Here is a 23,630-nt window from a genome sequence, read left to right on the forward strand (position 1 = left end):
CAACTTCAGAGATAAGGAGGTGATGTGGAACCATGCCAAAGGCTTTGCATAAGTTCAGGTAGACAAGATGCCCTTCCTTTATCTGCTGATGTAATCATTAAACCACATAGAAGGTCACCAGATTGGTCAGGCACAATCTGCCCTTGATAAAGCCATGCTGGTTATCAGGGATCACCTCTTCATCTCACACGTGCCTTAACATTTCTTCTATGAGGAACAGCTCCATGATCTTCTCAGGCACAGAGGTAAGGCCCACTGGCCTGTAGTTTCCCAAGTGCTTTCCTTTCTGCCTTTCTAAAAACTAGGAGTGACGTTTCCCTTTTTTAGTCCCCAGGGACTTCTCCTGACAGCCATGACATTTTCAAATATGATGGAGAGTGGCTAGGCAACTGTATCAGCCAGCTCCCTCACAACACTGCGAAGCATGTCATCTGGCCCCATGGACTTGTACATATTCAGTCTCATGAGGCAATCTTGGACTTGCTCATCTCTTACAGTGGGAAGGATTTTGCTCCCCTGATGCTCACTTAAAGGTTCAGAGACATGAATTACATTCACTTTCTAGGCTCTTATTGTCTGATGTGGCTTCAGAGAGTCCAAGAATTCTCATTTCCAGCTCTCCTTACAGTTTTACCACACAAAGGAAGCAGTTTCAGTTGCTTTTTCTTGTGGAAGGACAAATAAGACTGACAGTGCACCATAATGCAGAATATAAACTGCTGCTATACAGAAAAGATTTCTGATTTCTTCAGTATTTGTCTGGAAGACAAAGCTCTTAGAAAAAATGTTCTAAAATGTGAAGAATGAGACCCTTTCAGTACTGAAAATGACTTCTGCTTTAGATGAATAACATAAATGTCCTACAGGCAAAGAAGACTAATCTGGAAAATAAGAAATAGGAGTCAGAAAAATCGCCGATGAACTGCACATAAAGAGTATGGCAGAGCTTCCTTAGCATAACCATCTTCCTTATTACCCTACAGGAAAGGGTAACAAGCACAGGAGTATGGTTCATCATTTCCTTCTTAGTTTGATGGCGGCTCCCTCTTTGTGTTGGGAAGGCAAATAATGACGGGAGAGACCCCTGGGTTTTGGTGGAACATGAAGTATCTGTGGCCACCGCAGGTGTATGTCACCTGTCACATGGCAGACATACACAAGTAATGCAGGGTAAATTAAACAAAAGCCTGAACAATGAATGTGATAAAAAATGTGTAATAACAGCTCAACAAGAAACCCACTTGAAAGAAAGTGGGGGATCTGGCAGTATAAATATATGCTAATTATAGGATGGATATTTGGCTGGCATTAGTAAGAATGTACAATGTGTAATTTTTATGTATCAGGTAAGTACAATAGGCTTTTTTCTAAGAAACATGTCTAAGAAACCCTGACACTTTGGTCTCCAGGCTGTCCCCACAGGTTATTCCTTAATGTGCTTCACAAAACAGAGAATGGCTTTAAAACATAACTGGATCATGCTTTTAACCCTCTTGCATTGCTAAGTTCCCCTGTTCGGAATTGGATTAGCTATCAATGAGTGATGCACAAATGCTATGGCAGACCCACAGTCCTTCCACTTCTGTCCTCCTACTGCTGACCTGTGTGCACAGATGTCCTGTTCTACAGGATGCTTTACAGAGCTCAGGCTTAGCCGTGTACTGCATCCACAGGAAGGCAGAGGGTGGGGCTGAAGGTCTGTGGTGACACAGCTGAGCTGGTGAGTGGCTGATTTTCAGTCCTGTCACAGAAATCCTGGGGCCATTTGCAGTCCTTCAGGCAGCTGCCTATTTGTAACAGGCTGACAAACTTGTCTTGTGCATCACATCTTTTCAGGCTGCAGAATTCTTGGGGCAGGGATCATTTCCTACGGAGGAAACCTCACTCGGCGTGGGTCTCTTCCTTTCTACAAAGAAAGGAAAATGACAGCAACCAAAGTGATAAACATAAACACGGGGCACTGCTTAGTTAGGATGTGTTCAACAGTCAACAGCAATGTAACACTTATTCCTCAGGCAAGGAAAATAAGAAAATGAGCCATCTGGGCTTGTTTCTTCCCAGCTTTGGATGAGGCAGCAGCATTATTCTTTTATTCCCTCCATTTTGAGCCTGGTAAACTTGGAATTTTGAGAGATGTGGGTTTTGGTGAGTAGACGTGACCTTCAGTATTCTCCTTTTACTGCAAAGTCTGAATCACTGCATTCCCCTGTATCACATTCATATTTTTTTGCAAAAACTTGCAAGCTCTTAGCTTATGACAAAATAGCTGACAACATCCTTCTGGACAAAACATTTTTATGGGGTACAGTTCATATTTATAGGGAAAAAGATCCAGAACTTTGTGCTATGTAGTCTCCCACTACTGTATCTCACACATGCTAACGCAACCTTAGGACAAAGATTACAACTGGAAATAATGATGTGGCAATTATCCTCCAACCTGATAAAACTTCAACCACTGATGAAAAAGGTGTATTCCACAAGCTAGTGCTCATGCCATGTGGTTCCTATCAGTGGGAGAAAGTAAGGGGGAAAGCTAGAAGGTACTGTTCACATTAAGGAAATACAAGAGAAGATTTTTTCACTTTCCTGCACAGAGGTTGGCTTGCTTAAGCTTTACCATGCTATGGAGGAAATGCACACACTTTTCTGACTCTTTGCTGCGAAGTTCTAGTGCACTGGATGCTAAGTCCAGTCTGTGATCACCACTCTGGTCTGTGGTTTATAAAAACCCAATGTTGGTGCTGAACCGTAGATGCCAGACACGACAAATGCTGCACAAGTAGATCCACACAAGTGCCTTCACTTTGTAATGCTAGCAGCCTTCTTCGTGTCCTTCTGGACCCTGCTTTTCAGTTTTCACACTGTACCTGATCTGCTTTGTCTCATTCACGTGCTGCTTCTGTTTGGTTGTTGTTCTCATGAGCTTCCATCTGCAAATCTCAGTGGTGTTGTTGTAACAGGTTCCCGTGGGAAGCAAATGACAAGAGTTTGAGAATCTTCCATGTCTTCTTACTATGCTTTTAAGTAGTTTGTACTGGGAGAAAAATAAGAGGTAGAAAGTAATGAAGTAGATGATAGTCATTTAAATACTGTGTCGGTATTACCATCTTAGACATGCACAAAGTGCAGTGACCAACCAGCATGTGTGTCCTGCAGCTGATGGAATGTGATCCTGCTAGCACTGAAAGCATCACAATCTGAACAACAATAGGGAGTGTGGCTGGGTCCACATGTAAAACACAGAGTTAACAGAGGGAAAAGCCTGACAAGAATAGATATTGTCACCTTCCTCATCCTTACCACTTGCTGATGCTGGAAATGAAACTCCTCTGGGGACTACATGGCTTTGTTTCTTGGCCGTCTGCTGGGCAGTTGTCCCCTGCCTTCTCTTTCCTTTCTCATTTCCTAAGGTAACATCAAGCTGATGTGTGCAGCCCACTAACAAAACTGTGGAAGTAAGCCTTCCTCAAGAGGTGCAGTGATACTGCCCCCACACCATTTGCCAGGTTCCCTCTGCATTCTTCAGCATAAGCCCCGGGTGGGAATGGCGAGAGGCAGTTACAGAAGGAACAGGTAAACCCCAAAGCAGAGCTGGTGCAGGAGGGTACCACACAGTCATGACTTCAGGCTGGGAACTCAGAAGACCATTATACTTGAGCAATGAACAGTCCCTTTAAATAACGAGGTGTACAGAAACACTGATGTGTAGAGAAGTAAAAAATCCAGCCTTTTCAGTTTATCATATTGGCTTATAACTTGGGAGAAACCTATGCTAATTCTTTGAGAGGGACAGATTTTGTTCCTCTGCTTTTCAGCTTATGTTTGCACCACTGAGTTACTGGTGCAAAAGGAATGTTACCTGTAACAAAGATAAGCTTTATCTACTGATTGCTTTAAATAAACCCTCATTCCTTTCAGCTTTCATAGCTTGTAGTCTGTTAATCTCATCAATCATTGACTTTAAATGTAGGAAATATGTAATAAATGCATATAAAGCTCTCTCAATATGTCAGAGAATCCAAACACAAGTCTAAGAACAAGCAGGGGCCCCAGCCTTAAAAGAAACTGGGAGTGGGTAATCAAGCCACATTTGGGCCACCACTGCCATAAATAAGGCAATGTGACCGGATTCTTACAACAGCCCTGAGGGGATACAACCTTGAATTTGAACATCTTTGGACAAAAATGCTGTTTAAACATTTGCAAGAGTGTAACATAAGAGCTGCAGTTTGAAAAAAATCTGAATTTTTTTTTTCCTAGTGATCAAGTCTCTTTAGTGCTTCTGGTAAGAAAAGCATCATTGAATAAACATGAAATTAGCTGCCCTGTTTCAACAGGTAAATGGTTAAAAGAGCGCTGACTTTTAAGGAAGTATGCTCCAAAAGATAAGTTGATGAAAATCTGGTTAAAGAAAAAGCAATTTTGGAAAGTACAACTCATCTCTAATTTGCAAGTAGTTTTTGTTCCTATCACAGAAGTGGTCCTAATCTTTTACTGAAGCCAATTAAGAGCTTCCTGGGAGATTTTCAGGGTGGTTTCATAGCAAGGCTGCTTGCCATCGATGTCTGTATAATGTAACACACAGGATAGTGACTTTAAAAATACTTTGATAACTGAAATTGTATTTTGGGACTCAGTAAGTCAAAATGGTTGAGCAACAAGATAAGGAAAATCCTGCTTAACAACAAACAAATAAACAAAACAAAACAACAATAACAAAGGACAAGGAAATTATCCCAGATCCTATTTAAACATCACAGCAGTGTGTTATATTTCATCAAGATTTTGGAAATGTTTAAATATACTCTATCTCTGTGCAAAATAAAGCATAGCTCAGAAGCAAACAGTTATTCTTGTTGAAAAGATGTAAAAGATGCTCTGGGAAGTGTATACTCACTCATGCTCCAGAGCAAGGACTTTGTATTTGTGAGGAAAAGATTTTGCTATTCTGCTTATCCCACCTCCTTGAATTCTACCAAGAGAAGAAAAAAATGTATTGGTGCGTGTTAGTAAGTCTTATTCTGTGGTGAGTTTGCTGCAAGCTCATCAAGAACAGCATTTTGCCCTGTGTTTGCTCCAGCCCTGGAGCTGCAGAGAGGATTTGTTCCTAAACTGCAGCGTGGACGTGACCAGAACCATGGAAGAGAAAACAGCTGTGTGAATGATAAACTCACAGCCAATTCCATACCTGAGCGGGATTTGCTGCTCCAGCTGAATGAAAATAAGTGTATGGGGCTCAATGGGATTAATCCCAGGGTACTCCAAGGGCTGGCTGACCTCATCCTGAGACCTCTCTCAATTGCTTTTTCAAAAGTCTTGGGAATCTGGAGAGATCCCCATTGACTGGAATCTGGCAAACATTGTCCCCATTCCCCATAAGGGTCAGAAAGAAGATCCTGGTGACCAGAGGCCTGTCAGTCTCACTTCAGTGGCTGACAGTTCAACCTCAAAGGGTTACAGTAAAGGGGTTACATCGGGCTGGCAGCAGTCACTGGCGGGGCTCAGCACGGCTTCATCTTAGAGATGGTTTTCTTCAACGTTTTCACCAATTACTTGGATGCGGACTGGCTTTTTATGCAGCTTTGGAATAGATAAACACGGACAGAGGGGAGACTGCAGTTAGGTGTTAAGAGGGAATTCCTCACTCGGAGGGCAGTGAGGCCCTGGCACAGCTGCCCAGAGAAGCTGTGGGTGCACATCCCTGCAGCCACTCCAGGCCAGGCTGGATGGGCCCTGTTCTAACCTGACCTGCTGGGTGGCAGCGCTCCCATGGCAGGGGCTGGGTGAGGTCCCTTCCAACGCGACCATTCTGCGGTTCTGTGATCCGGGAGAGCCCCTTCCCAATAGGGATATTCCGTGATTCATTCTCGTGTGCTGAGCGCTCCCTCTGCTGACACACACACAGCTGCATTTTTCCCAACTCGACTCAGGCTGGGAAAAAACGCACCAGCGGAGCACATGAAGTACAAGAGGTCATCGAAACAGAGCCCGTAGGGTCCTGAAGCCTGAAGCAAGCTTTTCTTCTTGGTAAAGCTAGCGATCAGTCCCATTCATTACCTTCAGCAGCATGCAGATAGTGCGTGTATTTTACATAGGCCTTAGAGCTGGTTTTCTTTTCACTTATTAACTGGAACTTTCACTAAAAGAATCTGAAGTTTTTCTCTGGTTTCTGATAACAGAACAAGAAGTTTGTTTAGTCATTTCTTTTTTTACATGCCTCAAAAGCTGTGACCTGAGGAATAGATTTACAAGCAGTGCATTTCTGCCCTCACGTAAAAATCCTGTGGAATGCGAATGTCCACAAGAATTTTAGCACCCACTGTAGGGCTTGTCCTTACAGTGCAGAGTAGACTGGAACATTGCTCAGCCTGGTCTGCTTACAGCTTAACATCCAAGAATGGCACCATATGAAAGTTCGTAACACAAGGATCAAGTACACCTAATAGTCAGCACCACCAGCTCCTGCAGTATCCCACTGCACAGCCCCGAGGACCTGAGTGGAAGCTGGTGGGATACCTGCCCATGTTCCCATGATGCTGCCACTAGGACACGTGCTTGACCCCAGATCAAGCAGCATAACATAAACACACATCATTAGAAAGCAGAGTTTCCATCTTTCTGTTTTTCCTTGTCCCTTGCTACTGAATTGCTGGTTTCATTGGGCTTGAATCCCTAATAGCTTATATATGGGTAAGACAGACCCTGTCTTTCTCCCCCCCAGCACGATCAATTACTTGTACAACCACAGAAGCGGTCAGCCACAGCCCTGACCCAATTGCCATTCACAGTCACCACTCCCCATAGCAACTTGGCAAGCTTTCATCCTGCAGGAAACACTACTGCTGAAATGCAGAGAGAAAAAACACGTTGGCCAGCCAGAGACAGCTTTGTTCTGCTCTGGACGCATCTCCAGCAAAATCACTTTTCTTCTCAGAAAGACATTTGTCTGTAGGATAACACTGGCAGCAGAGAGTGTCATCAAATGGCATTGACAGCTGCCAGCTACGCTGCATGGGAGCAGTATTATTGAATGCAAAGGAAACACACACAGCACAGGCAGGGAAGCAAGCAGTCACATTGTGCCTGTAGGTTGCAGGATATATCTAATACTGAACAGAATGGCGCACATCCTTCCCTCCTCCCCAGCCTGCAATCCGGAGAAACAAAATGCTTCGGTGGAATAGTTGCACAGAAACCACAAAGGCACAGGGATTGCTGATGGCACAGGCACAGAAGTAAGAACCTCGCTCTCAATACCCAAGTTCTTCCACCTGCTTCGTTTCCTGTGGTGTTACAGGGCAGCATCTGGAAACGCACTTGGAAAATATACGTTCCTTTCAAAAACATTTTCTACTATCTGCAGGTTTCAAAGCACGTCTCATATGGATCCCTAAAGAAATAAAGTTCATGTCACCCTTTTTTTTTGCACTGTGGTTTTCAAGAGCTTGAGATCATCGTTCTTTTCCAATACCATCTAATGGAGGTGATCAGTTCCTACAGGCTTTGTGAACACTGGCAAACTGCACAGACCAAAAAAAGTGTTGCATTTCACTCAGAGGATCAGTTAGTTTTGAGTACAGCTCTAATGATACAATGGGAATCTGCTGAGCTCCCCCTACTCCTGGGATCAGATCTCATATCTCATTACCTGTCTGATAATTCAAAGACATGCTAATAAGAAATCACAGAATCACAGAATGGCCTGGGTTGGAAGGGACCTCAAGGACCATGAATCTCCAACCCCCTGCTGGGCAGGGCCACCAACCTCCCCATTTACTAGACCAGGTTGCCCAGGGCCCCATCCAACCTGGCCTTGAATACCTCCAGGGATGGGGCATCCACAACGTCTCTGGGCAGCCCGTTCCAGCACCTCACCACTCTCCTGGTAAAGAACATCACCCTAACATCCAACCTAAATCTTCCCTCTTTCAACTTAAAACCGTTCCCCCTTGTCCTGCTGTTATCTACCCTTTCAAAGAGTTTAATCCCTTCTTGTTTATAGGCTCCCTTCAGGTACTGAAAGGCTGCAATGAGGTCACCCCACAGCCTTCTCTTCTCCAGGCTGAATAAGCCCAGCTCCCTCAGCCTGTCTTTGTAGGGGAGGTGCTCCAGCCTCCTCATCATCTTCGTGGCCCTCCTCTGGACCCTCTCCAACAGCTCTCTGTCTTTCTTGTACTGGGGGCTCCATACCTGGACACAGTACTCCAGATGGGGCCTCACAAGAGCAGAGCAGAGAGGACAATCACCTCCCTGTCCCTGCTGGCCACCCCTCTCATGATGAAGCCCAAATCATGTTCAATTAGGTGGAGTACATCTCACAGTAACAGAGAGTACTTTGCTATCTGGAGAAAAAGTGTAAACCAAAGAAGAACTACCCACGAAACATAAAAACAAAACAAAACAAAACAAAACAAAAAAAACAACAACAAAAAAAACCAATCCTGTTATGTAATTTCTCTTTGAATCATTATACACAGTTATTACAGAAAAATGTTTTTCTTGCTGGGCATTGCAGCAGGATCGAGTTACAGCTTCTCTTAGAGATTCACATCTTATTCATGCTTACACTGCGTCAAGTTAAAATGAGGACTGGCATTTTAAAGCCGTGTTCTAACTGCGTATGAAGGGCCAATACTCTGTTAGTAATGCTTTCCTCCCAAAGCCTGAAGGCAGCACCTTTTCCAGACTCATTTCAAATATCATATCACATTTAACTCCTGACCTTCCTAACATGAATGCAACGTTAGGAAGCCACGTGAGGAAAGCCAGGGGTGGCTTTAAGTCACCAGAAAAGAAGAAAGAGAATCATCACAAAAGAAGGGAGCAGAGGCGAACTGAGCAGGAAACAGTAACTCAGCTCCAGGAAGACCTATGAGTTTTTAGCAATTCCCCTTTGCTATAAGCTTGGTGTTTTGATCTACACGGTAGAAATGCTAAAAATCATGCTCTCTGATTAAATCCCACCCGTTTCAAACATCACAGCCTAATAAGGTATTTCCGCATGCATGTATATTTAATGCATACATTACTTAACAGTGAAGCACGCTACTGAGAAAAGGAGGCTGACTGATTGAAAAAGAATGTGCTTTTCCAGGCCTTTTCTGAAGGTACAGCTGAGGGCTAAGCCATAATGACTTTATTTACTGAATAACATTTTGTGAGTGTGCATTTTATGTTTTGCTTTATGTCATTTCGCCTCATGTTCGTCTACTAGCTCTGTTCCAAAGTTTTGCTGAAGGGAACTGAGAAATGATTTGAATAGCAATAAATGTGGAAATCACAGATCCAGAACACTGCCACAAAGTGTCAAGAGCAAAGTCCTGGTGAGGGAATACACCTTGTTGCAACACCAAATGCAAAAGAGACAAAAAACATCCCCGCTCTCTCGGGTGCTCCCTGGTCACCTCCATCACAGCCAGAGGTGCACAGCCAGCAGCCTCCCTCTGCCCAGCCAGAGCCGCAGGCACAAGGTGGGCGCTGCGGGTCTTCCCAGGGCTCCCACTCTGGTGGCATGAACCCTGACTTCTTGCTGTGTGCTCACCCTGAGGAATGAGGCACGGAAAGGCAGGGCAGCCCCAGGAGCCCGCTGCTCTTGTGCTCTTGTGCACCAGGGAAAGTCCTGCAGTATCAAGCTATCTCCCATGAAGGGTGAAGCCTGGCTCCTTCTGCTCCACGCTGCTGTAGCACGCATTGGCTGGGTGTGAGCGGCTCTGGCTCAGCGTCGGTTGTGGGCTCTCCTTCGGTGCCTGTGCGGCCAGGGCCCCGTGGCTGCCACCGTCAGGGTGCCGGCTGCCAGACCTTCTGCCAGCAGGCAGCCCCTGCAGGAACAGGAGCAGGGGGCGACCACGGATCTCCTCCTCTGGGCAGATCTCTGCGTGTGCTGCTCAAGGAGCCCAGGGCTCTCTCCCCTGACATCTAGGTTGGAGCTGACGAGCGGCTGCAAAATGCAAAGGAGAAGAGTCAATTGGTATCACCTTGCACCTGAAAGACATCAAGGTACAGGAACTAAGATTTCCAATTGCTAAAGATGAACGCGGGAATGAGCAGCATCACGAGCTGATCCTCGACTCCCTTCTCAGGGCTGAAGCGTCTTCACTCAGTCAAACTGGGGTTTATCCTTGCAGACATTTCTGCAACGAAGCAGTGTTTGCTGTGCCATTCGTCAAGCGAAATCCCACTGAACCTCCTGGGGGTTTTGGTGGGGCAACATTGTAATGGCAGGCGTTTGTGATGGGAGTGCTTCTGCCATTCCAACCATAGATGCACAATGACCATCCCAGTGACGCCCAGCCAATGCGTGCTACAGCAGCATGGAGCATTGCTGGCTGCACAGCTGTGGCTGTGATGGAGCTGACCACGGAGCTCCCTGGAGAGCGGGGATGTCAGCACCCGCATGGGGGCTCCCAAGGTGGTAGTTGATAGGCTGACAGTTGTGAAAATAGGATATTTCAATAATAAATTGATTATTGATTTATTGATAATAAATAAGTTGCCATGTCCTTTTGGTCATTCACTCCATCGCTTAAGGGTGAGATCTCAGATGCCATTTTTTACTTTGTCTCTGAAAATGCGGAAAGCTTTTGCGTTTGGTGTTGGAACGAGGTGCATTCCCCCACAGGCACTCTGCTCTTGACACTTTCATCAGCCCTCCATGACGGCTGTGGGCACTTCACTCTATTAATTTCGCCTCACGTAGCTCCGAGGAACGAAGGCCCACACAGCTCCTGATATGCTCACAACGCCCCCCCAACGGCAGGCCGCCCCGTGCCCCCGCCCGCCCCTCAGCCCTCCCCGCTGGGCCCTGGCCCCGCCCGGCTCTCCGGGCCGCGGCTGCGCGGAGGGCGGTGCGACGGCGGAGCGCGTCCCGCCCGAAGTCCGCGGCCACCCCGTGCCGTGCTGAGCCGTGCCGCCATGCTGCCCAACACTGGGTAAGGCGTCCTCGGCTTTCCTCCTTCCTTCACTCCTGCGCTCCTTCGGCGGGGCCGCGAGCTCCGATCCACCGCCTCCCGCGCCTCGGGGCCCTGGAGCAGAGCCGCGCTGTGGCGAGCGCTGCCGGGGCCGGGCGGAGGGATAGCCGCGTGCTCCGCAGCCCGCTCCGGGCGGGGGGAGGCGGGGCGAAGGCCGCGGCCGGGCACGGTGGCCCCGGAGCGGCCGGGCGGCGGGGCCGTGCCGGGAGCCCCGCTCGGTGCTGTGCGCTCACGGGCCGAGCTGTGTGAGCGTCCGGAGGGCAAAGTGTGGCGGTGGGTGTGCTGTAGGATCTGAACTGAGTGGCTTTTGCAGCATTTCTCTCATGCCCGGCGCTGCTAACGAGCGGGGACATACGTTGTCCTTGTTGTGTTGTAAGCAGTAGTCGTGAAATTCTGTACAAGTGCGAAAAGCGTCCACGATGCAGCCTGTGGGCTGCTGAGAAAGGAGCCCGCCTGAAGGTGGATTTTAACAACCCTGAGACTGCAGAGCTCAGAGGTGAATGTGACATCCCGTCTGGTTGCCAGAATTCAGCCGCATTGGAGCCCTCACCATGTTGGCAACTTTAAACAACTTCCTACCAACTTTGTAGCAACTTAGACTGTTGAGTGCCTTAGGAAATAAGCCTTGCAGCCTCTCAGCGCGGGTAGGAGAGCAAAATGCTTCACATTCTGTGCAGTTCTCTCAGTGACACTGAATAAACATGAGAAGAGGCTGATGCATCTGGCTTTGCTGGCGCTCACACACCGCGCTGAAGGGGACAAATTAAATGGTGATAGGAAAACTAAGCAAGAGGGTGTAAAAAGCAAGCAAACAAAAACCCCCAGCACGATAAAAGTGTGACAGTATCGAGTCAGCCCAGTCTTCCAGAGGGGATGAAATGAAGGTGAATTTTCCCTTTTAAGTCTCTGATGCTCAGAGACTTAAAGCTTCTGTAGGAGGTAGAATCTGCAAGAGGAGCTTCAGCTGCGGGACTGAGGGAGCTCCAGAGAGCCCCTGAGGCGCTGCCCTTGGGTTTCTGCAAAGGTGTGCATTCTCCAGGCTGAGCTAGCCCAGTCCCTAAGCCTGTCCTCACAGGGCAAGTGCTCCAGCCCTTGGCCTATTCTCTCTCCCTCTGCTCAACTCGTATTTGTCAACATCCCTCTCATATTGAGAAGCCCCAGTTTGAACACCAGGTGTAAGTGTGGTCTTACAGGTGCTGACTAGAGGGGCACAATCCTTTCCCCCTATCTGTTGGTTATGGTACTTGCGTCCTGGGATGCTGCTGGCTTTTCCTGGTGGGCATACTGCTGAGTTATGCTCAGCTTGCTCTCTGCCAAGTCCCCCGGTGCCTTTTTAGCTTTGCAGCTCCCTGGCCATTCTTTCCCCAGCCTGTATCATTGCAGGGACTCCATCTTCGAAATTGCATGACTGTCCTTACTGGCTGTCATGAGGCTTCTGTTGACATTCATCTGACCTGTCGAGGCTCCTCTGGATGGCAGTCCTGCCCTCAAGTACATCAGCCATTTGTCATACCTCCCCAGTACACTTTGTCTTCTCCTCCAGGTTGTGATCCAGATGTTGAACAGGACCAGTGCTGGGGTAGATCCCGCTTAATAGTGGTCTCCAGGCAGAGTATTGCTTCTCACCCACCACCCTCTGAACCTGTCCGGTCAACCTTTCTTTTACCCCTCAGGCAGTTCAACCATCCAGACCATTATGTATTTACTTGGATAGAAAAGTATTTTGAGAGATGGTAATGAAAGCCTTGCTAACGTAAATGGTGTCAACCGTTCTCACTTTGGCCTCAAATTCTTTCATTCTATCACAGAAGGCAGTCAAGTGCGCCAGACCTGATTTTACCTATGGCAAACCCATGCTGACAGTTCCCAGTCATCATAAGTACATATCCAGGGGAGGAGCTGATCCATGATTTTCACACCGACCTGGAGAAGGCTGAGAAGCTAGCAGATCTGTGAATTGGTGTGGCATTTTTTCTGGCTTCTTTGACTATGTGTCACCCATTCCCTTTCCCCTAGTTGGCAGTGGAATCCAGTGATCCCTATTGCTTGTCAGGTATGAAGAGAGGGGCTTTGCAAGGGCATGAGCACACCTGCTACAGCCTCATCCACGGACATGTATGGCTGTGTCCTCTCAAGAAGCTTCTAGGTCAACTCAGGTTTGATATTGGGTAAAATTTCTTCTCCTTGAGAGTGATGATGCATTGGAGTCACCGTCCCTGGTGATGTTCAGGAAGGGTTTAGATGCAGCACTGAAGGATGAGGTTTAGTGGGCATGGTGGGGATGGGTTGATGGTTGGACTAGATGGTCTTTTCCAACCTTCCCAATTCTATGATTACCTCTCATCGATGGCTAGTTTTTCTTGTCCTAGTGAACCGTGTTCCTAAGCAGGGAAACCTGGTGAAGACCCAGGCACCAAGCACCTCAGTCACTACCAGAATCTGCTCTCAGTGAATCACCCATGCCACTCAGCAGTGCCTTCTTGTTCAGCCTCTTCCTACCCACATAACAGCAGATAAACAAGTTGCCATTGACTTCTTTTGCAAGTCTCAGCTGCAGGTGAACTTTGGTTTTCCTCACACTGTGCTGATATGCTCAGGCAATATTCCCAGTTCCTTCTTTGTATCTCGCCGGTGCCTCCACTCCCTGTGTGACACCTTTGTACATGGGGGCTCAGTCATGAGTCAGCTATGCAACTGTGTCAGCCTGCTGGTTCACCTGCTCTCTAGGACCCAATTCTGCAGAAGGCAGTGGCTTCAATTCACAGAATCACGGGATCACAGAATGGCCCGGGCTGAAAGGGACTCAAGGATCATGAATCTCCATCCCCCTTCCACCACAGGCAGGGCCACCAACCTCCATATTTAATTGGCTGCTGCAGGGATTGCTGATGACATAGAATGCCAGTGCAGGGGAATATTCCTGCCCCTTCCTGACTTGTTTCATTTTTTTGCCCTCTGAAAGCAAATGCCATCCTGCAGGCTGTTTTAGAAAGCAGCACGTGCCTGATGCAGAGCACCAAAGCGTATGATCCTTCATTTGGAAAGCCCGTGGTCCATAGGGCTTTATGTGAAATATGCTGTAGGATCAAGTAGACTTTTTTGCTCTTCAAAAATGCCATGGCGTTTTGTGTGTAAGAAAAATGTTTTTCTGGTGCTCCAGAACTTGTTAGTTTCTCCAGAAGCTTTGGTTGGACAGATCTGTGGGGATTTATCAGAATAAATGCAGTTACTGGGAAACTGAATTTACTTTAAAAGCCTTAAGAGAATTCATGGTCATTTTTGAAAATCTGATTTTTGGCTCTTGTCTTTGGCACCCTGCATTGGCATTGTGATTCTGGACTTTGCCTTTATAGCGCGTTGAGCCACCAGTCCACTGTGTTCAAAGGGCTGACAGAAGTAAATTACAGAGAGCTGCACTGAGTGTCAGAACATTAGAATCGGTTGGTTTTGTTGTTTTTAAGAAGTAAGTCAGTGGTGGTGAAAGGCTCTGCTGCAGCTTTATCCATTTATTCTGTATTTTGGGTCTGTTTGCTTTGTAAAAATGTTGAAGGCAGTTAACTCTTGGGAAGACAGCAGTGATTGTTTTTGTCCCCGAAAAGTGCAAGAAGTCACTGAGTCCCAGATTTTGCTTTCTTCCCCCTGTTGTTTTCCCTGTACTTCCCACTCATCTCCAGGAAACTAGCAGGCTGCACGCTCTTCATCACTGGTGCAAGCCGGGGAATTGGCAAAGCCATTGCTCTGAAGGCTGCCAGGGATGGTGCAAACATTGTGATCGCCGCCAAGACAGCAGAACCCCATCCTAAACTTCCCGGGACTATCTACACAGCTGCAGAAGAGAGTAAGTTGTAATCAAGGTGGGCTTCAGACTATGGGCTGTGAGTGTCCTCGCTTAATTCTCGTGTATGAGTGGGAAACTGCTCCGACTCTGCTAGCTCCCATTCAGCTTCAAAAGGATGAGCCTGAGTGCCTCTTCTGCCTACAAGGAATTCTGTTAGATATTAAAGTTTGATGGTAATTAATACACGTGTACATAAATGTAAAAATGCTATGTTAATAAAAATGTGTGGTGAGCTATGCACGTTCTCAGTGTTAGGATTTTGTCCTGGCGTCCCTATTCATTATGCAGCATGTAAAAGGGTCACGGTTTGAAGGTGTAATTTTTAATGCGTTCATTGAATGAGAGATTCTCAGTAGGCAGTTTGTGCAGTCTGAGAGACAAATTCTAAGTGTGTTATTTTTTAATCACGCAGTTGAAGCAGCTGGAGGAAGGGCATTGCCATGCATTGTTAATGTGAGGCAAGAAGAGCAAATTATTAGCGCCGTGGAGAAAGCTGTGAAGACGTTTGGAGGTATGCTGAGGGGCAGGGGAGAGGCTACCAAGCAGATTATTCAAAGAAGAGGAAAGAACAGCCTAACCTGCTTTACTCCTGTTGTTTTTATTTCACTGCTAATGTGAGGTGACTTATTTTAAAACCAGGGATTGATATTTTGGTGAACAATGCAAGCGCCATCTCTTTGACTGGCACTTTGGAAACAGAAACCAAGAAGGTCAATCTTATGATGGATGTCAACGTACGAGGAACCTACCTCACGTAAGTGCTGAGACAGCAAACCGAAGCCATTTTAACAAAATGTTTAATGCCATCTCAGCTTATCTGAGATATTGGTGCAGAAAGTAGTAATAACTAAGTTACATATATGTATATAGTGTGGGTTTTTTTGTCTGTGGCGAAGACAGGGAGGATTTCCCATCTGACAGAGTATACCTGCTGAAGTCTTCTTGATTCCTGTGCAGTAAGGAATCTGTTAGTGAGTCTCAAACACCGTCACTGGAAAGAGTTGAAACCCCAGCATGTTTAAGCGGGTGTTAAAAGACAGCATTTACTTTAATGATTTTACAGTTGAGAGTGTTTTCTCTGTGGCTGACAGTATGCATGCATCCAGACGAAATGCGTGAGTAGCAGACAGGTAGTGTAGTCCATGGCAGCACTGTTCTCCCTAATAAACTTGGTAAAAACTCACTGTTGGAGAGCGCATGAAAATGTGTACCGCAGTTGCAGAAGTGGCAGTTATGCTTTACAGATTCACATAAATTCCAAGTTGGATTAAATATATGACTTTCAGTCTCTAGAGTGTAGGTTTCAAGTTTTTCTTGGAATAGTCATGATAGCTTTTCACTGTACCGTATTATTTCTTAAATGTGGTTTTAAAAATGAAATAAACATGTGATCAGAAGATAATTAACACGGGACTATATGATACTCTGCACTGGTAATTCGTCTTGTTACAAGGAGACTATTGCTTCTGAGCATCTGGAAAATCTGCTTTACTAGGTGCTGCTGCACAGCTTGGAGGATGCAGCCCAGCTATTAGACATGAATGCTATTCCCCAGATAAGTGAGATGGGACAGATTTTTTTTTTCTGTTCTTTTCATCAGTTAAATATCTGATTACAAGGGAAGGGTTTCAGCTTACCATTGGACCTTCGTGAAAGTGAAACTACTGCTCTGCTGTAATGGTAAATGTTCTGTAAAATAAGAGATGACTGTCTTGCCTGATTACTCTCTCCCAGGTCTAAAGCGTGCCTTCCCTACTTACGGAAGAGTAAGAACCCCCATATCCTGAACCTCAGCCCGCCTATGAATATGAAACCCATATGGTTCAAAAATCACTGTGGTAAGTAGCATCCATTGCCTTTGTTGCTATGTGTTGAGAAATGTATGAATAACTAAGGGAATGTGCAGGACTGCCAGCCAAGAATTCCAGATACTGTGTTTTTAGTACTCACTAGAGACTGACAGGAATGGTTCCTCAGAGTGTTTTGCACCTTACCTGGAAAAAATTGTTTTCTGGTAAAACACAGTGCAAATCCCATGCCCTAGTATGTCCTTTATATTTTCAAGAAGGTTCTACAGGTAAGAGTTATGAGTTTTTCATAGGATTTCTTAAGACTGCACAGTGTTTTCTATTCCCAATAGAGAGAGAAAAGCAAAATCTTATTTCTGTATGCCTCTGCTTCTGTATTTGATTTGATAGCTCTAAAGCTCAATGCTGACTTTTTAAACAGAAATTATCTTCGAGGAGTGAAGGAGACCCCAGTTGTGTCTTTAGGCTAGAATATATGTTGCTCATTTTAAACCTGTAGATTACCTTGTAAATTTCAACACTTGTAACATGGTTTAACTCCTCTTGCAAGTCCATGTTCCTTCCACACAAGATTCTCTTCTCAAAATAGACAAAAAGGATTTACAGTGTGCTTTTTAGCCTTTCTCTTTTTTTTTCCTCCCCTATGAAATACTAGTGTGAAGGGTCTCTGAGAAAAACACAAGAAAAACACCATGCAGTTAAGATTCAGTCATTGTTTCCATTTGTCAAAAAACGCATAGCTCATTTGCTCATAGTGACAAAATGACAGGCTACAGTTCCTATGTGCTGGGGGTGGGGGGAGTTGGGAGAGTTTCTGTACTCTAGGAAGATACTGCTTTGACCCCAGAAAGTTGATTTTCCATAACTTACGTCCTTCAAAAGTAAAATTCTGTGCATAGACTCTAAGATTGTATCTTAATAAATATAGAATTTTTGTGTACTTTTTGTAGCCTACACGATTTCTAAATATGGCATGTCCATGTGTGTCTTGGGAATGGCAGAAGAATTTAAAGGAGAAGTTGCTGTCAATGCTTTATGGCCTAAAACAGGTGATTATTATGAATTTTTGTATTTTGTCTTATACAGGTGGTTTTATTTAGGTTTGAATAACTCCTGGGACTGATTCAGGACACCAAGCAGTTCTTCTGCATATTTTTTTGTGATCAAAGATGTGTGGGTATTGGCTTTCTTTCCTACTTCTCACTATAGCCTTGCCACTTTCATTCAAACTTACCTTCAGCCTGAGTGCATTGTGCTCTTTCATCTGTCTTGTCATTGCAGCTTTCAACATGACTCAAGCCTTGGTTTGCACAGAATCCCTGAGTATTAACACACTTTCATTCATAGGTATTAAATGTCCAGTACTATTTAGAATCCCAGCTAGATAGGTTGCCAGAAAGTAGATGAAACTGACAAGATACATACCTCTGAAGATGTAAAAAACAATTAAAAAATCCCATTCCTTGAAGTTTTAGCTCAGTGGGCCAGCAAGTGCTTTTTCACACAACCATCCAACACTTCTTGCAAGTCACAGCACATTAAAGAGCTGTATAGCAGAAAAATAACTTGGTATGTCCATCTTATACTAGCTCCAGTTTATTGTCCATGGGTCAGTGAGGATCAGGGCTGCTGTTCCAGGTTTGGTCAGCTGCTGAACAAAGAGATCGGTGTCTTGAGAGCATTAGAAGCATTAAGTGAGCTCTCAAAATCTGTATATGTTTCCTTGATAAAAACTGTTTGTGTGACCCGAAGTATAAAAGTTTGTAATGTGCAAACAGTCTAGAAAGAAAAAATGCTGCTTTGAAGGGTTTATCTGCCAAAACTAAGAAAGTTAACTACTTTAGAGAGAGAGGTGATTTTCATAGTATCATTCAATTGCATATAATTGCAAAGTTTTTAATTTAAAGAATGTCATAAATACGTGATTAGCTTCAATGCTGGACATTACCACTGTGCTAGTGGTTCTATTGGTTCATCCAACTCTTTGAAACGGGAAAATATGCTGATAGTGAGATGTTAGGAGCTCTCCATTTATCTGGAAGTGAAAGAGGTAACCTGCCAAAAGGATGTAAGATTATGTATGAGTAGTAGAGGGATTGCAGGGTCGAACTGGAAGATGCTCTATGTGAATTAATGGAAAACCAGCAGCACTTTGTATGAAATAGGTGGAAGGATATTGCAGATTGTGGGACAGTAGATGTTCAAAACATTTTCATATCCATCTTTGCCCATAGTTTTGCTGCGTTTAGAACAATAATAGTTGGCAGTAATAGCAAAGTAGAGGAGTATGGGCCAGGAAAAGTGATCAGGTTAATCAGTCATCAGAATATGGATGGAATATCCTCATGCTGAAAGGACCTGGTAAACTTCACCACCTTACATGGCAGAAATAAACTGTTACAGTTATTTGACAACAACAACAACAAGAACAACAACAAAAAAGAAAGAAATCTTACTGGGCCATCACATTTCAGCAGACTGAATAAAGGCAAATATGTTTCCTGTACTTTATAAGGAGAAAAACATCTAGCTGTATGTACACTATACCTTTGATCAACCTCAGGTTCTTTTTTTCAAGTCAGGTGAAATGTATAATTAGGCAGCTTAGATAGGGATTTCAATCATGGGTCTAACATGGCCAGTCTGTGGACTCTTCAAAAAGTTATTTGAGTTTGTGCTATTGGGCTTCTCATCTTTAACTCAGAGACACTTTGTTATCTCACAGGTTATTGCAGGGCTAAAATTAAGTATTGAGATTTTCAGTATGGTAATCGCTGCAGAAGATACGTTAATTACTGATGCACGTTCGTTCTGAGAAAGATAGTTGTCCTGTTAGTTTTTCCTGTCCTGAATAACGCCAGAGGAAGTCTTTGTGTGGAAAGTACTGATAGAAGGGTCGAATAATATGAATGATATAAGGAGTTCTTCCCATTATTCATCTTTTGGTTCCTTTAATACTTTTCAGTTAAAGGAATCTTTACACTTTGAGAGTTGTTTGCTGGCTGAGCATTCTTTGCTGGTCGATGGTATTCCACAGTTCTGTCTTCTTATGATTTACTTTCATGTGAGGGTAAAATAAAGCTTATGCACTTGCTGAAGAGTTGAGAATTTCATGTTATTGGTGTTAGATCTGTATTTTCCTGTCCTCCAAATTTTCCAGCCATACATACAGCTGCTATGGATATGCTGGGAGGATCCGGAATAGAGAAGCAGTGCAGAAAAACTGACATCATTGCAGATGCTGCATATTGCATTTTAACAAAGCCAAAAAGCTTCACTGGAAACTTCATTATTGATGAAGTTCTACTGAGAGAAGAAGGCGTTAAGGATTTTGATGTCTATGCAATTGCACCAGGTAAAAGAAATCTTTAAAATGAGAAGTTTGGGAAGGAAGGAAGGCTGCATGGGGAATGTGAACATTTCTTTGGGCTCTTGAGTGAGTCAGTCAAAAGATGCTTTGCCTCAAGTTAGAGAATATGAATTCTGGGAAAGCACATAATAGTCCACTGAGTCTCTAATCATCAGTGTCCGTAAAAAAAAATAAATAAGTCCATTAACAAAAAGAAAATAGACCTGCACCATAGGTGCATGTATTACTATTTACCAAATAGTGAGCTAGCTTTCTTCATCTTCCAGTGTTTGTCACTGCATTTGTAAGAGGCTTCTAGGTCTGATTTTAAATGTACCCGAACCTAAATGTGTCACATCATGCTTTGTCTTCTTTCAACCTGTGGTTCATTTACTTGTAAACTGGGGTGCTGATTCCTTCAGAATGGATTCCTGTTTGTGCTGTTCACCTTTACTTGGGCTAACTGTTATTGTTCAACTCTTCTTTAGGTCACCCCCTGATGCCTGACTTCTTCTTGGATGCTGAAACTGACATGACAGAAAGCCATGGTAGGGCAAGCTCTGCATGTACAAGTTGATTATTTGTGGTGATAACGAATGCCCCCTCCATTTCAAGTTATTTTTCTTTTCTCCCAAATTTCTGGACTACATTCAAGCTATTTGGCAAAATCTCTTTTTAAATTTGGGATGTTTGATTTGTGGAAGTGGCTGTAGTGTCTGCAACTTTCATTGTTTATAATCAGTGCCTTATTTTGAACATTTTTTTTTTTTTACCACCAGAATTAAGTAGTATGAAGATTACAACTAAACGTTACTGGAAAAAAACCAAAAGCGATCAGCATATTTTGCAGGAGTGTTACATCTGTCTTGCAACATTTAGAACTTGACAGAGCCTCTATTCCTACATGAAGTTCTCACAGTCATACCTGACGTGAACGTCTACAAGATGAAATGGAGAAGTTGCTTTTTTATACAAGCATCACTTTCACTTTTTCAGAATAGCAGTGCGTCTAGTTGGAGGGCAAATAAGAACACTGAATGGGTTTTATAGAAGTGCCAAAACAAATATAGGAAAGGGAAGAAAGAGGCTAAGTTTGAATAGTCCATTTCCCTTGAAAATACTGTTCGTGAGTGTGCTGGTGGGCTTTTCTGTCAGGAACTGATGCTGGTGACTGCCTGGACCTCCAATACAGGTTATTTAGTAGCAATTCACAGAACAGTCTTAATTATTTCCTGATACATAAGACACCTAACTGACATTCTAGAAGACTTTTAGGGCTTGCTAAGCTTTATGTGCCTTGTAAATTGCAAATGCTCTTTCTTAATGTTAAATGAGCACACTCACTGCAGTGTAGAAAGTTGCTGATTAAAGTGGTGAATTGATTTACAGCTCAGAAGCTTTTGCAGAAGAATTGCTGAAAATATGTATATTCTCAGAAAGATACATGAGATAGAAGCATTTTAAAATGAAAGATATGTTATTAAAGGCACTGATAGATTTTTGTTTTGTTTATGCTGTCAGGAGTCTGTTGAGTAAATTATGAATAAACTGTGAGTAGTCAGAATTAAACTTTTGCTGTGGTTTCATTTTTAATGTTTTGAAATGACAAGAAGTGAAACAAATTACAGAATTCTTCAGTGCTGTATACCAGTTCCAATTCCCAGTTATTGAAAACTTCCTTTATTATTATTAATACTAAAATAACAAAATCTTCATTGTTTCCCTGAGAACTAAGAAGTTCAAATCTTAGAAAATTGCCAGTGGTCAGCAATACTGCATTTATGGTTTTCAGAATGTTCTTTGTATGTTAAAACAACAGTGTTTCAGCGTTTTACAGAGAAAAATCATCTGTTTCTTGTAGGTGCTTCACAGGCATCAGATGGAGCCAAGGCTAATAAAGAATCTGCTCCAGCTGGGCCTGTTGCAGAAACATTCAGACTTATCCAGGGAGAACTCAATAAAGAAATGGTGAAATCCACCCAGGGCGTCTTTCAGTTTGAACTGTCAGGTAAGACCATCGCTTGTAAAATCCTCAAATGCTCACTTTTCTAGCAAGAGGCAGTCTGGTTTTCATATGTAAATACTCATCTTTTAGAACTGATCTAGTAACAGGACGTCTCTGGGTATACTCTATAAGATGCTGCTTTTCAGGGCCAACCTCAGCACATGTGGGATTTACCCTGCTGCACTTGTCATAGGGAGATACTTTCTGCATCAGCAGCACGTGCTGCTCTTTTGGGGGCTGTGGTGTGTTTTCCTGGTGTTACGTTTCTGCTGTGTCACACTGCTGGCCATGCTGCATAGGGTCAGCATGGCAGTTCTGTTCCAAGCCCCTGCTGCCTCTAGCTCTCCCAGCAGCCGCTGCCTTGGGCTTGTCCCCTGACACGTGGCACTGTGGGGCATCTGCTGGGGCTGACCTTGTCTGCACAGAGAGGATGGGGCAAGTGGCAGCTTCTGGCACAGCACCTCCAGCGTGTCTAGCACAAAGATGGGAGAGGAAAGCAGGCGGGGATAGCAAAGGGCAGGGCTCATCAGTCCTTGTGGCGCTGCAACAGGTTCTCCCTGTTCTGCTCAGGTGATGAAGGAGGCACTTGGTACCTTGATCTGAAAACCAGCAGCGGGAGCGCCGGGTTTGGGAAGCCTCCTGCAGCAGCTGACGTTGTGATGAGCATGTCGAGCGGCGACTTTGTGAAGATGTTCACTGGTGAGTAACAGTTGCGTTCGGCAGAACAGAGGCAGCTACTGGTGGCAGGAAACATCCTGCTGATGGATGAGCAAACAGGCTCATCTCTCTTTGTGGTCTTGGAATTGGATGAGCTGTGGTTGGAAGTGGATGGCCTTTAAGTTCCCTTCCAACATAAGTCACTCTGCGAGTCTGTGATTTTATAATAAAAATGTCTACTGCTTTGTTCAGTGGCTATTGAAATTTTCAGAGCGTAGCTTCAGAAAGCATCCAGTCAATCTGTTGAACTTCTTTTCTGCACATCTCTAATTATTTTTCCTAAGTGTTTGCTGCTTTTACAGTAGAACGTGGTAGCAAAGTAACTACTAGATACTACTATATGATATCAATGTTTTTTTTTCTCCAGTTCCTTTCCTTTTCCTGATGATTCTGTTTCTTTTTTTAGGTAAACTAAAGCCAACCATGGCCTTCATGTCAGGAAAATTAAGGATTAAAGGTAACATGGCACTAGCAGTAAAGCTAGAGAAGATGCTGACACAGTTTAACGCTAAACTGTGAGGGGAAAGCTGTACCAGAAGAACATCCAGCCTTTCTTTTATGATAGCAATGCTACATTTTAAAATGATCATCTACTTTTTTCTTTTTTTCTTTTTTGTGAAATATAATAACCATGGATAAAATATTAGTTTGTTAGAGAAGAACTAATTTAGTATGATTAAGACTGGAAGGTGTTTGTGATTAAACAATTCCTTCTTGAGAATACTTGTATTATGTTACTGGTGTTTTCTTTTCTTACACTCCTTTGGAGCAACGCAACACATATGAAGTGGGTTTTCTCCTACATGTTTGCTTGCATGCATGTCCCATAAGAAGTCTGGGAGGAGCAAGTATCACCTTGCAGATCTGTTTCTGAGATACATATGCCCTGCAGAGATTCCTGTGCTTATGTAGAACACTATGGACAGTTTAGCAGGGTAGCCTT

General features: G+C 44.2%; 1 protein-coding gene across 1 annotated transcript; it reads left to right on the plus strand.

Moving 5' to 3' along the window:
• Positions 1–10,831: 10,831 nt before the first annotated feature.
• HSDL2 (hydroxysteroid dehydrogenase like 2) lies at positions 10,832–23,410 on the plus strand. The gene is made up of 11 exons (XM_003643092.6): positions 10,832–10,931; positions 14,645–14,808; positions 15,221–15,319; positions 15,448–15,562; positions 16,543–16,646; positions 17,567–17,665; positions 19,777–19,971; positions 20,454–20,513; positions 21,827–21,973; positions 22,541–22,669; positions 23,094–23,410. Exons 1-11 carry the CDS (start codon positions 10,915–10,917, stop codon positions 23,204–23,206), a joined length of 1,242 nt encoding a protein of 413 aa, XP_003643140.1. The 5' UTR covers positions 10,832–10,914; the 3' UTR covers positions 23,207–23,410.
• The last annotated feature ends 220 nt before the right edge of the window (positions 23,411–23,630 follow it).

Source organism: Gallus gallus, chromosome Z, assembly GCF_016699485.2.
Source record: "Gallus gallus isolate bGalGal1 chromosome Z, bGalGal1.mat.broiler.GRCg7b, whole genome shotgun sequence".
NCBI classification, from domain to species: Eukaryota; Metazoa; Chordata; class Aves; order Galliformes; family Phasianidae; genus Gallus; species Gallus gallus.